At 42.8% G+C, this 15,251-nt stretch overlaps 1 protein-coding gene across 13 annotated transcripts in view; it reads left to right on the top strand.

Moving 5' to 3' along the window:
• The window catches only part of si:dkey-166d12.2 (rap1 GTPase-activating protein 1), a 112,729-nt gene that overhangs the window by 81,880 nt on the left and 15,598 nt on the right, over positions 1–15,251 (top strand). For 3 of the 13 annotated variants that reach the window (XM_037099996.1, XM_037099995.1, XM_037099997.1), the window contains 10 exons: positions 4,137–4,172; positions 6,492–6,539; positions 8,507–8,545; positions 8,756–8,941; positions 9,828–9,931; positions 12,903–12,981; positions 13,071–13,124; positions 13,237–13,320; positions 13,431–13,531; positions 13,963–14,092. In XM_037099996.1, coding sequence (XP_036955891.1) covers positions 4,155–4,172; positions 6,492–6,539; positions 8,507–8,545; positions 8,756–8,941; positions 9,828–9,931; positions 12,903–12,981; positions 13,071–13,124; positions 13,237–13,320; positions 13,431–13,531; positions 13,963–14,092 — 843 coding nt within the window. In that variant the 5' untranslated portion in view covers positions 4,137–4,154. Of the gene's footprint in view, positions 1–1,530; positions 1,815–4,136; positions 4,178–6,491; positions 6,540–8,506; positions 8,546–8,755; positions 8,942–9,827; positions 9,932–12,902; positions 12,982–13,070; positions 13,125–13,236; positions 13,321–13,430; positions 13,532–13,962; positions 14,093–15,251 lie in introns of those variants that run through there. The other 10 variants (XM_037100002.1, XM_037099993.1, XM_037099999.1 and 7 more) reach the window with 8 other exon arrangements.

Here is a 15,251-nt window from a genome sequence, read left to right as displayed (position 1 = left end):
CATTCCTATGTAGTGTCCACTGAGTGCACCACTTTTTCTGCATTTAAGATGGCTTCTCAGTGGCATTAAAGGGGAACCTGGGTCCTATATTTACATATTTTGGTGTGTAACTGATTCATATTTACAGAAATCTGTGGAATCGGTGTCAGCTGCAAGCTATCAGGTGTAATCTGTTGGGGCAACTCCGACTGTCAAAGTTATATCCATTGAAAGTGTTTGGTTTTTTTTGCCACTTACAGTCTGAGGGTATTAAAAGTGTCTGATAACAAGATCCTTCTTCTAACCAGAAACACAAGTCATGTCCTCTGAAATCTCAAGAGGCATTGTTACAGATTTTGCTTCATCTTTGCCTCATAGTCAGCCATGACTCTGGAAATAAATACTGGCAGATCCTCTACGTAAACTCCAAACTCCTCTCTCCAGCTCTCTGACTGTGTCACTGAGATCAAAGAAGGTGGTCCCAAATGCACGAGACGGTAGGCGTGAAGATCAGCGGATGAAGTTTATTCAGGATCAGCGGCAGGAACGGGCAAACATGGCAGGATCAGGGTAACTCAACAGACTAACAAGGGGATGAGGTGCAGGTGGAGTGAGGCAGAGAACTGCGGGCGAGGGTAATGACTGGAAAACACCAGGAACAAGGAAGAGATAATGAGACAGATGCACGACAGGTGTGGAGAGAAAGGAAGGCAGGTGAGGAGCACAAGAACACGGGAAGGAACCAAAGCAGAAGACACCTCAGAAAGCAAGTCACCGGCAAAAACAAGCACTATTACAGGACAAAAACTTTGACAGTCATAGTTGCCCCAAAGGATTACACTGCAGTCATGCTGAGGCTGCCAGGTGAGGCAGTAAACTGGATAAATTCCAAAACTTTTGGGAAGTATGAATCATTTACTCACCAAAAACAATCAAATACAGGTCCAAGGTTTACCCGTACCGGAATTCCCCCCTTCAGAATTTACCGTAAACCTGTGTCAGCAAGAAAATGTTCCTTGTTGCTTGCACAGAAACAAAAGCACAATGAATGCTCATAGCAGCTCTTTAAATTTATATGAGCACTGGAGGTATAATTAGCCTACTTCTGAACATGTGGTGTAAAACATAAAATGCAAAATATATCGATGTTTCTCGGTTTGACCTGAATTGCCGTAGAGGTAAAAGAAACGGCTACACCGACCTCTTTTAATTTTCATGTATGTCTGTCTGTATGTATGGAGCAGAGAAGAAGCGTTTCAGAGAGGGAGGCTTGAGAAATATGAGATGAAAGAAAAGAGGAAGAGAATAGTCTCACACTGTCGTGTGTGTGTGTGTGTGTGTGTGTGTGTGTGTGTGTGTGTGTGTGTGTGTGTGTGTGTGTGTGTGTGTGTGTGTGTTTGCATTGAAAGGAGCTGTGATAGCTGTGCAGAGCACACAGGGAGGGGAGAAACATTGTTCCTCCCTTCGTGTGACTTCCTGCTGAACAGCTGTGTGTCAATGGGAGGGTGGGGGACATAAAAAAAAGGGAAGGGAAATCTCACATTACAGTGTGTGCTCTTACCACACACTCACGTATGGATTCTGATGGACAGCTATCAAGTTCTCTCTCCTAGTTTACTGCCGGAGCGACAGTGAGCGTGAAGTGTCTGTGTCAATCTCGCCGTTCTCCTCGTGGCTGACAGTGACATCAACACCCTCACTCTTGTCAGCTCGCCGCCTGCATTCGTACTTGTGGAATGATGACTGAGCTCAGGATAGCAAAGAATGCCTTATTGGATGGACTGCTCAGAAGTCCCCCCAGTAAGCCTTTTCTCAAGAGACGATGCCTCAGCGATGTGAGTATTCTTCACTTGCTCGAAGTGAGAGATTCTTCTCGCTCCAGTTATTGTTGCTTGTTTAATTCTTAAGGTAGCTTAGAGTCAGAGAGATGTGTGTGTTTGGTGCTGCAGAACAGCACATTTTTGTACATTGTACAGATAGATCCACGTTTCACTGCCCAGGGATCTGTTTTTTAGCCCCATACAGATAATCAACCTCTGCAGTGCATGCTTTTTTTCAGTTTTGACCTGACAATAACATGGATAATTCAATTATAAAGTTCTGTAATGGTTCTATGTTTATGAGGAATTATGCCTACATAGCTATGGTTCACAGTCTGCTGCACTCAGTCTCCACAAGGCAGGAGTGCATTGCTTTCTTTCCTTCTCAGGAGAAATTTCACAGTGCGTTTGGTTCACTGATAATCTGGTCAGCATAAGACAGTGCTTGTTGATGTTTGTTTTACAGTTAGTAGAGCGGTGTCTCTCTGAATATCATATGTCAGTGTTTATTTTCACATGCAACAACAGACTGAGGCTGCACCTTGGGCTGTACTGGGTCAGGGTCAGGTGTGTGGGTGTGTGTGTGTGGGTGGTGATATGTGTACGTTTACGAGAATGTTTTAGTACATGCATGTGCGAAAACGTGCACGCAAGTGTGTGTGTGTGTGTGTGTGTGTGTGTGTGTGTGTGTGTGTGTGTGTGTGTGTGTGTGTGTGTGTGTTTTGCGCGCCCTGCAATGCCCCTCAGTAAATTTAAGCTGTCATGTGGAAACATCAGCTTGGCACTTCAGTCCACTTGTGTTACATGGTGAACAGAGGGCTCAACCCGCAACAAGCAGTGCCGTCAGGCCAGCTGCGATCCTCTTCATCTCAGGTTGGAGCTGTTGAAATCCATAACTTGGACTGTGGAGATGAGAAATGCCTCCCTGAGGATGCTTTAACCTGCACCAGTATCTCTACTAATTGGACGAAAGACTGAATTATGTCCTGTGGCAGTGCATGGTCGAGGTGTATAATTATAGATCCAGTAGCTGGACTGTAGCCTCTTCTTCTAATGAGCAGTGCTAGTATCAGTGCTCCACCTGAACACACACTGGTTAAAAAAAAACAGCAAAATTGTTCCAGCCCAGACACTAGAACCTTTCTGTAAACCACTGACATGGTCACATTTGTACGTGTCATTCACACCATATCGACATTTCTACAAGTCATATCACACACATGATATGTTTATGACCTGATTGTCATATAGAGGTGGAGGGAAGACAGTTTGAGTGAAACCAGGACAATTTCCAGCTGCTTTTGTGGTGACAAGAAGTTTGAAATTTGACAAGAAGTTTATGGCGACCTAAGCAGCTAACTAGCATTTTTAGCTCCTGTTCCTTTAAGCCCTCGCCCCTCCTGAATACCAAGTCTCCTCTGATTGGTCGGCTCACACACGCCTGACCCAGCACCATGAAAACAACAGCAGAGCAGTTGTTCTAAATCAGTTCTTAAGTGCCAAACTAGCCACTAGACATTAATGATTCAAATGTGGGACATGTTGAGGTGGTGTGATGTCACAAAGTCACAGAATTATAGGCGGGACTTCTGACGAGGTGTTTCAGGAGCGGTGTTTTCTGTGGGAGAGAATCCTCACCCTAACTTGTGTTGTTGTGCCTAAACCTAACAAGACCATAAGTACATCATTGTCACAAGTTGAAATGTGAGCTATGAAACAAAAAATCGAGACATGAAGAGATGTAAAGTTTCAGCATATCCATAGCTTACAGAAACAGACGTCAGCAACATTTAATCCAGTGACTGGTGTTGACGTGAAACCCAGATCACCTGCGAAGATTTAATTTCTGTTCCTGCCCTGCACGCTCCCTATCTGCCTCTCACTTGATAGGTTGGTAGTGTGTCTCATTCACACATTAATGAGCGTCTGTGCTTCACACCATAATCAGCATCTTCCAGCAGATTTGGCCGTCGCACGCAGTCAGATGAGCTGTTGGCTGTAGCAACAGAGAGAAGCACTGTGGAGCTCTGCGGCTCATTTTCCCATCAGAGTTACTTGTTTACAGTGTGTTTGTCTTCGAGCAGGGGGAGGACGGTTCTCCTGGAGAGCGCATCCTCAGTGAGGCCGGCGTCAAGTGGGGTTAGGGAAGCATTAGGGATTGCTGTCATAGTGAACTGAAGAATTAGGAGGTGTCAGAGATTCCAGCTTGAGGTCTTGAGACCGCACAGCCAATTTTTCACAATGGGCAGAGATGAAGGATGAGTGTGGACAGCGATATCAACACAGCTGACAAAAACCCATGTCCCTTTTTGGATCTGTGTCAACTCTCTTCCCCAGACCTCGGACCTGTTTGCCATGATCGAGAGGATGCAGGTACTGTAAGTGGTCCCCGGGCTCTGCCTCTTGTACCCGCCTCACAAACTCTGTCCGTCCGTTCTTCCTTTAATCAAAGCGCACCCTCAGAATTTTCCTCGCTTCGGACACAAAACTTTACCTCTATTTCGAGACTCTGCTTTTCCTGCTACTTTTGTATTCAAGATCACAACCTTGCTACTGCAACCATTTATGCACGTGTCCACGTGTCCTTCTCGTTGCCATTTATGTGTTACATTTACAGCAGTTACCGCCCCGAGGCTTGCCTTTACCACCCTGATGCTTCAACCTTTGTGTTTTCTCTTCTTCACAGCTGTGTCGTTGTTTCTGCGTCACCAGATGTGTGAAATGTTATGTTTTTACTGTATGCCTCGATGGATTTGTAGGATGTCGTCTGTTTGTAGCCGTGATGTTCGTCTCTTCACGTGGACAAGAAGCATGAACTGTGGATTCTGAATGAGCTGTCGTGGAATGAGATCCACACAGATGGACAGATAATTAGATCCAAGTCTGTCTTTGATGCAACAGAAACCACACAAATTGTCCCCTTATAATAAGAGATCATTTTTTTCTTACTTCTGATTTTAACTCACGTTTGCAGTCTCAGGTGGTCAAAGAAAGTAGAAAACTGACCTTTTCCCTTTGGCAAACACTAGAAACACCATTTGAATCTGCAAAGTTTACTATGATAATATATTTCATCAAGGCTGTAAAACATTATGTAGGGTTTGAATGTGTAAAAAACACTTTTGCAACAATCTTTTCTGCTGGAACCAAAAAGAATCACATGTGTAAAAAGCATGCTTCCTAGGCATGATGATACCTATTAGTCATGCATTCATTTTAACAGTCTCCCTGACCTAATTTGGAGATCTTTTGGAGGGATTCAAACCTTTTTTTTTTTTTTTTTCTCGCTGTTCATCACTTGGATGGCACAGAAGCAGCGCTGCCAAGATGCAACAGTAGCAATTCAATTATTAGTAATGCATACTCTTCAACATGAAGGGAAAGAAGGAGGGGGGGCAGTGGACTTGTCTTCAAAGAATGAATTTAATGAAAGCATTTCTAATTTCCATTTGATTCATCTTCCTTAGTTCTTGAAAAAAAAAGTCATATTTGATACATTTCAGATCATGCTGCAGGGTTTTCTACACAAAGAGGCCACTGATCAGGAATGCTACGTTACTCATCTCTCTCTGTGCTTTGGGATCTGTCAGCAGAGTCAGCAGAATAAGAATAGATGGAGATGAAAAGCCTTTTTTTGGAACTGCGGTTCTAAAAGAAAGGAATTACGGTTAATGATGTTAGTCAAGGTATCCAGCAAACAACTCTGTATCGTCCCGAGGCTCAGTTTGGGCGTCCATCTTGAATTTCAGGCCAAAAAAAAAAATGCAAAATCAGATTTTCACTTACACGATTATTGTGGCCAAATTAATTCACAATAACGATATTATTGAAATATCTAGGGACATTTTTGAAACTAAAAGCTAGCGATCAAATCTATCTTTACCTTTTATTTATTGTGTGTCTTATCTCTTTTTTTGGCATAAGAATTTCCTTCAAAATAAGACCTGAGGGAGGTCGAGACAGTCTGTAACCATAACTGTAAAATAAGTGTACAAAAGGAACAATTACTATCAACTATTCAATGACTAGTGAAAAGAAATCTTCACTGGATTATTCAGACGATATCATCATATATGTATTGAATAACTGTATAACTGTATTGTATAACAGATTAAATTATATCAATATTTCATTTTTTAACATCACAGTTATCTTGAATCTTATAATATTGAACTTCATCCAGAGAAAACTAAATAAAAGTTCTGTGTAATTGTAGCATCAGTTAATTGATCAGTGTCATATTTTTAACAAGTCTGGTATAACAAAACTCAAAGCATAAGAAAATCATTTGTATAATTTATGCTCGAATTCGTCTGTCTACACCTTTACCAAGCTGTATGATGCAAAGGAAATTCTGGAATCAATCTAAATGGACAGTGATCAGGGGAAAATAAAGTTCAATCGGTCACTGTGTCAACACCTTGTTCTCAGAGACCTCTGCTTTTCTTTCTCACCCGCTATCTCTCGTCTTTACTTCCTCTTTCTGTGGCCCATCTGGTGATTGAGCTTGTGTTATGTAAACGTGAGTTATTGTCACACTGAATTATCTCACACTCTGCTGCAGCACCATAAATTTAATGGAACTGGACAATCACAAATGTTCCATGTCGCTGTCTCTTTGCCTTTATCTCCGCACATGTTTGATATATTTCACCTGTAGCCTATCACGTTCTCCCCCCTCTGTCTCTACAGGGTTGCAGAATGGATGAGCAGAGATGTCCCCTCCCTCCCCCCCTCAAAGTGAGTCGCAAATCCTCTCGTCTCCTCGTAGACCACGGCCTGGTATAGCATCTGTAATGGCAGAGTTATAAACCTTTTTCTTATCTGCTGTCAGACAGGCTTTAGGATGCTCACCGGCAGAGTTAGGAACTCAACGGGGGCTAAGACTGCGAAATCCTAAGCTGTCCTATTACCTAGACAGGCTACTGCGGCTGGCATTGAAGACTTGAGGGATACTCTCGGCAGGATGCGTGAGGTCAAGTCAGAGAGGGCACGAAATAGATTGTAATCATCTGAGAGAAGAACATACGAGTATTTATTGCTGTGACATAAATCAGGAAGCTCGGTGAGGGTCTGTTGTGTAACGGCTCCTATACAAAAAATAGTGCTGAAGGACAAAGTTCCACAGTCTTGTTGGCATGAATAAGCAAATACGTCAATTTTACCCAATAAAAATCACACACAATGTCCAAAATGTGTTGGATGTGTCTGAGGTTGGGAGGTTCGGTGTCGGCAGGTTAAGTTCCCCCAAGTCATCCTACAGTTTGTAGACGTTTTAAAGCCTCAAGGTAACGTGGCCGTCGCCGTCTTGGTTTTATTTGGAGCCAAAAGTGACATATTTGGTCAGAAGGGTGGAGCTGGGGAGGATACACGTTGTTACACTTCTGTGTGATTACATCTGACCGAGAGCACGAGGGCATGCCATGGTAGAGGCTTGTCAATCACGAGGTCGCTCCGCCCTAAAACATAGCCTTGTTAATCCTCTATTCTATATAAATGCAACTATAACTTACAAAATGAACATCATGCTGTGTTGAAGAAAACTTGAAACTAGCAACTGAGACCATAAACTCTGAGGTAATTCATTCAATGAGAAGTTGGGCCATTTTCCTCATAAGCTTACATACAATCAGACTGTTTTTTTTTTTTTCTGCAACCAGTGGATTCATCCCTTTCTGGCCATTATACAGAATGCAGTCACTTCATGATTGGCTTAACTTTTCCGATCCAAAAGCTCCATCCACCATACTGTCTGTGTAACAGAACATAATTTAACCTAATTTTTAAATGTGGGTTAGTTTTGTTGTTTGCTGATATAGTTCCCTTCTTTAATGTCAGCGACTGCACAAACGATGAGCTTTTAGCCACAATAGCAGAACTATGGAGGGAGGTGTCAGACTGATGGTGAGCCGGTCTGTTCACCACTTTGCCCTCACTGAAATATCTCCACAACTATTCAATGAATTGCCATTAAACTTTGTAGAGACATTCTTGGGCCCCAGGTGATATTGTCCAGTGACTTTGGCACTTCAGCCATTAATAGCCTATAACTTCTAATGGAACAGGTTCAGGTGTGCTCTGCTGGGGTTGTTGAGCGGCAGTCTTGGGAAATGGAGAAAATCACTGCCTGGAGTTGAGGAAAAGTGGGTTCGCAAAAGAAGTAAATTGCCGGATGACAATCAAAAAAATGGTTTCAGGAGTGTTCATCCTTATGTGATGTCAAATCCTGTTTTATACTCTGCATGCATTAGCTGCCAGTAACTGAGAGTGAGCTTCTCTCACACCATCACGTGCATATCCAGCAGGAGCCAATACATTATCCTCCTCAGAGTGAAAGGTTGTTACCCCTTTTTTTCATGTCACCACTGAGAGGTTCCAGCTCCATCTTTGAAGGTTACAAAATTTCAGCTTTTGGCAAATGATGGATTGAAGCGTCAGATAACTGTTACTTACTGACACAAGATGGGCTGTGTATTCACCAGGGAAGAACATAAGGCATTCGTCAAAATGGTGGCTAATGTGGCCCTGTCATGTTCGCAGGATAAGAGAAGTAACCCTGAAAAATGTAGAAGTGTATGATACAGCAGTTAATATTCTGTCACAGTGTTTATGCTCATTGTTATTTGCCTCAAAGAGCCCAAACTGAAAGTATGACTTGAAGCGGCTGTTTTGTCAGCTTGACTCATGTTCGTTTCCCCTCCCCGCAGACAGAAGAGGACTACATCCCTTATCCCAGCGTCCATGAGGTATATGCAATTTACTGTCCACACGAATAGCTCACACTGCACACTATGCATTTAAATATGTCATAATCTGTAAAGCTAAAAGTCTGAATATATAAACCAGAGTCTACAAATGCTGCAAAAGTCAAAGTAATGCATTGCGTGAAGCGAGACACAAACTTTAACATCCCGATCAGTGTTCCTTTCACCATTGTAGTCATCACTCCCTGTCAGGTTCTGGGTCGCACTAGCCCCTTTCCACTCATCCTGCTGCCCCAGTTTGGAGGCTACTGGATCGAGGGGACCAATCATGAGCCTAAAGACGCACCAGAGGCTGATCAACCCCCAGGTTCTGCCTCCCACATCAAGCTGGAGACAAACAGCACCGCCAAGATCTACAGAAAGCAATTCATGGGCAAGGTGAGGATGGAGAAGAAGGGTCAGAGGAAAAGTTGTTTATCTTGGCTTGATATCTTAAATAATAGAAGAAGTGTCAGTATAGAACGTAGCCCATGGCATGCACAAATATGAACGTATCAGTGTTTTGTTAGCCGCAGACATTTCCTCCTGGTTGAATATGATACTGACTGTACTGACGATACTGGGTTAACGTTACCCAGTGAGATCTAATGACTGCTGCGGCCATCGCGTTTGATTCACATCATTTTCATTCTCATCAAACCATTCAGCGGACCGTTGTTTCTTCAGAGGATAGAGGTGATTAAAGCCAAGCCCCCCCACATACACTCACACACACACAGCTTAACAGAGGGTTCAAAAGGTTTCTCCAATCATTCATTCAGACTTTTGCTTTGATTCGTCACACGTCTGCGTCTGAGGTCGACTGTTCGTCACCTATCACTCATTTACCTTTATAACTCCTCACAACATATTGGCCTTGCAAAGGGACGAGGACACAGAACTGTTGATCGTTTATTTAAATTAAAAATCAAAGTCTGTGTTCCTCTTGAAGTCACTCTGCTGAAGCACACGTTGCCACAATGAGCTATGTGATTCTAAACCGTGAAACAAATTGCCCTCTTGTAAATACACTATATCTGCTATATATATAAAAAGTACTTTGTTCCAAAGATCTGTAAAAGCAGATACACTGTACCTTGTTTCACAGCTTTTCCTCTCGGGGCAGTTCAACGACTTCTCTTAATTAATCGACGGTTACTCTCTCTACTTCTCTCCATTTCTAATTTATGATAGCGTTTTATTATTATTATTATGTCACCCACTGCCAGCTGCTGGAGGAGTATTCTGTCTTGCATTAAAGTAACTTCTGCTTTTCTGCCCGCAGGAACACTTTAATTATTACACCATGGATGCCGCCCTGGGCCACTTGATCTTTTCCATAAAATACGATGTCATCGGGGATCAAGAGCATCTGCGCTTGATGCTTCGGTACAGTTTCCCCGTTATCTTTATCTCTGACCTGTTTTCTCTCCCGTTTGTCCTCTCCTCTACAATCACTCTCTCCTCTCTCTCTCTCTCTCTCTCTGTGTGTTGCCCTTTTCTCACGTTGAACCTGCAACAATGCTTCAAGTATCTATGTATTGCAGCAATGTTTAGCATTTGCTCATCGCTCTCCCACACAGAACCATTTCACTGAAACAGTTTTTCACACGTGGCTTGATCGTGTGGGAAGCATTATGGGGTTGATGTATGTTCGTTTTTTTATTTATTTATTTATTTTTATAGCTCAAGGATAGTGTTAAGCCGAGCAAAAGAAAATGACACACAGGAAGAAAAGGCTTCTCAGCTCTCACAGGTTGCCTTAGTGATGAACTTAAAAATGTGTTTTCCGGCTCGGTTGGTGACAATAGGCAGTGCTGCGGAGGGGCTTGGCCCCGCTGTCAGAGGGAGCCCAACACATTTTCTCATCAATTTCGTATTCAATTCAATGCGACTTCAGACATCTTCTGCCTATTTCACACAGCTTCCGAGCTATTGTTAAAAGGATTGCTTCTTTTATGAATGTACTCATACTCAGCATTTTGTGTCCGACCTGCGTTTTGTTAACTAAATCTAATGTCAGGAAGGGCTATCTCAGGGTAGGTTTACATGATTGATGTTCAAAAAAAGTCTGTCTAGTCTCGCTTCTGTCTCTTCATGCCCCCCCCATTACCCACTCTCCCCTGATCGGTCAGCTCGCACAAGCCTTTGTCTGTCAACTATGCTAAATCAATTCTTACTTGTGTGACTCGTGTGGTGTCTAAAAGTCACAGAGTTTAAGGCGAGACTGCTGGCGAGGCATTCAGGAACACTGTTTCCTGTGGGAGAGAGGAGCTTCTGTTGGGGCTGTTGGACTTTTGCCCTTTTTACTGTCGAGATCTTTTAAATACACTAGAACCATAAAACACTGAAGGAACGGGGAAAAAATAAAATAGGTCTCCAATGAACACTGTCTGCACACTAGATAATGCTCCCATGAACATTTATTACATCCCTCCCTCATTTTTTATGTGAAACTGCTTACGTTGACTACCTGGCCGGGATCTCAAGGACTCCCTGGAGAAAGGGATTGTGTATCTCAAAGGTATCCTTCTGGCTAAACAAAAGATACATAAAATGAACTAACTGCCGCTCATAACATACGGAAATCTGACAATAAACATCCCCAAATAACTGTATTATTGTATCTTACTGAATAAATTACTACTATTAGCAGTTAAACTAATTCAATTATCAATGCATCTTTTGAAATAATAATCACGGAGTGGGAAAAAAAAAAAGTTCTGCTTGTGTCAACGACGCCCACAGCAGGGACGAGAGGAGCTTTATGAAAGTATAAATTAAAGTTTTGAAGCATTTGCGTGGTTCAGCGTAAACACTCAAGCGTCTCTATAAATGTTGACTCGGAAAACTGTGCCACAAAGTACCCAACTATCAGCACACTATTCATCCCTGTTGTACAAGTGTAATGCCTTCCACCCACCAATCGCCCGAACCTCGTGCTCACTCACTGAAATCTTCTTCACATTCTCTGCTAAAGACAGACGAGGGGGAGCGAGGCAGAACACAAAATAACCTGTGAATTAATTTTAGCACCGGAGAGACTCCACTCCAGATTTTAATAGCTGCCTTCCCTCTTCGTTAATGGAGCTTTCGAGTGGATGAGTATGTTGCGAGGTAACGGTCGTTCAGCCCACAACATTTTTCACATCCTGTGGATGGGCACCACCCACAGTCAACCCCGTCGCCCCCCCCCCACAGTAAAAATCAGTCCCCGCAGCTAGTTTAGTCACAGGCAGTGACTCACAGTCCATATTTAAAGCATCTGTAAGAGATCTACATGATGTGTCATCATCGCTTGTTTTGTTATTTTGCTGTTAGAGCCCCACACTCCATGAAAAACACTAGCAAACATGAGGATAGCAGGTTGTTAAGCCTTTGTATTTTAGTGGTGTTACTCTGGAGAGTGTAACCCACTCACTGAGGAGAAAAGTGCTTTTCTGTTATGAAGTATAGCAACCTTTTATCAATTACACAGAGAATCCCCCCGTCTCGCATGATTGAGTGAACGTCTGCAGGGTCTCTGTCTTCATCACATTAATGTTGTAAAAGTCCATTATATACTCTGGTGGAAGCTGAGTTATTATATATTATATTTAATCATTATATACTCTGGTTGGAGCTGAGTTATGTCTCCATCCATTGCTCCCATTTAAACACCCTTAACTTTTAGCAGTACATTTTCATTTGCAATTGTTTGTGTGCCGATTTATGTTGTTTGTTATTTTAGTGTACAGTTAGTTTGTACTGAGTCTTACTGTTTGGGTTTGTGTAGTATCTGAAAAAAAAAAGCTGTACGCTCCAGACAAAAAGTCACCAGTTTATGATGAGGAAGTAAATAAGCAGAGTAAATAAGCATGAGAGGATTTAGGATTTGTATTGTTTTCCTTCTGGCACAATCCTATTGGCTTCTTAGCTAACATATTTATCCCATTTGAAATTTTAGGGCAAGAAACAAGCCACAAAATGCTGATAACTGACAAGAAGTTTTCTTAAAATGTCAATTTTCAGAACACTCTTGGCTGTTGCATCATAAAGTTTAAAGGGTAACGAGGATGCTCACTTTGTAGCACCCGTTCTGCGTGAAGTTTTTCTTTACTCTCTGAAAACTGAAAAAGTAGTGATGCCCGTTTGACCCTCTCCCAGGCAATCTTGGCTCAAACACATCAAATGTAAAGATCATTATAAACCCAGCCACACACTGCATCTATAGGAAACGTCCCTTTAGAACCGACAGTTCGCTTGCATGAATGTAAAGCACCAATGGAAAAAAAATCATTAAAGCAGCCGGGGGATTTCTTTGGATTAGAAACTGAACAGTGAGCATTTTGACTTTTCAAACTGTTTCTTTGCCTCTCAGCACAAAGTTTAAAACCTTCCATGATGTGATTCCCATTTCCTGCCTTACCGAGTTCCCCAACGTGGTTCAGATGGCCAAGGTATCATGCGAGAATATGAAGCCAAAAATATTTTGCTGTATGTTTAAAAAAAAATGAGAAAAGCTGATTGTACTTTTTTTCACTTCCAGCTTGTTTGTGAAGAAGTAAATGTGGATAGGTTTTATCCTGTCCTCTACCCGAAGGTAGGCAGCAGCACTTAACTGAGACTTTCCCAGTTATTACTTTCTCCACCGACACTACATCCCCCCCCCTCCCCAAAGAAACTCTGTAAACTCTCACTTCTCTCATCCTCAGGCATCAAGGCTCATTGTCACCTTTGACGAGCACGTGATCAGCAACAACTTCAAGTTTGGAGTCATTTATCAGAAGTTTGGCCAGGTGAGTGCGCCTCAGAGATACCGCCGCTAATCTTTTTCTTCTTTTTTTTACTTTTCAAGTCATGTGTCACTCCTCCTGAAAAAACGTCCTCTGCTTTTCCCTCCGTGCAGACATCAGAGGAGGAGCTGTTTGGAAACATGGAAGAAAGTCCTGCCTTTGTTGAGTTCCTGGAGTTTCTGGGCCACAAGATTGAGCTTCACGACTTTAAAGGGTTCGGACGGTTTTCGGTTAAACTCAGTTGGCTCGGCGGCAGATTTCAAGTCTCGGTGCCGCACGCCACCTCCTGTCTATCATTCACCTACCTATTGATCAGAGCTGGCTTTAAAGCAATCCCTGAAAAAAAAAAGCGATTTGGAGAGTCCTGATATTTGCAGTGCTGCTGACATTGTGATTGAGTAGGCAGAAGAAGTGCCCTTGGCATTCGCTCAATGATGGATGAGCGTGGAAGGACCGGGAGCACGCTCTCGTGTTCCCCTCCTAACACCGCTCTGTTCGCCTCTCCTCTGTCTTCCTCTTGGCTGCTTACCTCAGTCCTCGTTTTGCCTTTACTTGACTTTCTTTTACTCTCTCTCTCTTTTTTTTTTCCTTCTCTCTACTTTTTCTTGCCCGTGCCCTTAAAACCTTCTCTTTCTTCTGCTCCAGATTTCGGGGTGGGCTGGACGTCACTCACGGGCAAACGGGGACAGAATCCGTCTACACAAGTTTCCATAATAAGGAGATTATGTTCCATGTGTCCACCAAGCTGCCTTACACGGAGGGAGACTCACAGCAGGTAAAGTGACATTCCAATGATTAATTATCAGGGGAACTAATTGGTGCTTTCAGGGCAATTCGCTTCACTAATTGATTTGTAAAGGGCTCCTCTTGTGACTCCTCCACGTGTCGTACCGCGGCGGCGGCAGCAGCAGCTAATGGGTCAAGGCTGTGAAAGGTTTTTTAAATGACACTAATTAGAATCAGCAAAAAACTAAAATCAGTGGTTGAAAGATTTCCAGTCCATGAAAATACACTTAGTGCCTTTATCATTGAGAGTTACATGAGAAGATTAATAGTGCTCTCAGATCTATGACGTAAATGTTAAACTATTGCTCGCCCTGCTATGTCCAAAGGAAAACCTGCCTACATAATCTTATTTTTTCTCAGGATTTTGCCATGTCAGAGGCAGTAGTGTGTAGCCAGCTGGGCGTATTACTGGCTGCGGGACTCTATGAAATCGTAGTAACCAGGCTCTGCTCTCAGTCTGTCATGGTTGTAGAAAGAAACTGCAGGTCTCTGTCTGTTTGACCGAGGGCCGGGCTGAGCTTCACACACACACACACACACACACAAATATGGACCAGAGAGGCAAACAACAGACCGGGTGATGTGTGCATTCTGGCTGCACTCACACAAAATCCGTAGAGTTGCGGGTAGAGGTGTGGGTGTGTTTGTTTGTGCTTTACATCGTAACTGCTGTAAAACGAACATGTTTTTCTCTCTGATTCACTGCTCCATTCTCGCTAACATCTCTGTGTCTATAAACAGCAACCAACAAAACCAGCATAGTACACCTTTATTAGTGAGTATTAGAGGTTTTGGTTGGCAGACAGAGCGAGGCTAGCAGTTTACCCTTGTCTACACTCTGTGTGCTACGCTAAGCTACCTGTCTTCTGGTGGTGCTTTCACATTTATTGTACCGGTATGAAAGTGATAGTGATCCGTTAATTTTTACTGTCAGCCAAAAGTAAAATGAATTTCCCTTAGTGCTGAATAATTCTCTGATCGAATTATAAAAAACTTGTGCTTTACAAATGCAGTGGAGATAGTGATGAGCATGTTTTTGCAAAGAGTAAACTCTTGTTTAGGCTTGCAGGTTTGATGTCCTCCCTCCTCCGCTGTCCATGAGAAATATCTTTCTTTTTTTTAGAGATCTAGCATTGCATTGTTCTCCC

This window comes from Acanthopagrus latus, chromosome 6 (genome assembly GCF_904848185.1).
Source record: "Acanthopagrus latus isolate v.2019 chromosome 6, fAcaLat1.1, whole genome shotgun sequence".
Lineage (NCBI taxonomy): Eukaryota > Metazoa > Chordata > Actinopteri > Spariformes > Sparidae > Acanthopagrus > Acanthopagrus latus.
This window is presented reverse-complemented; position numbering and strand designations above follow the sequence as displayed.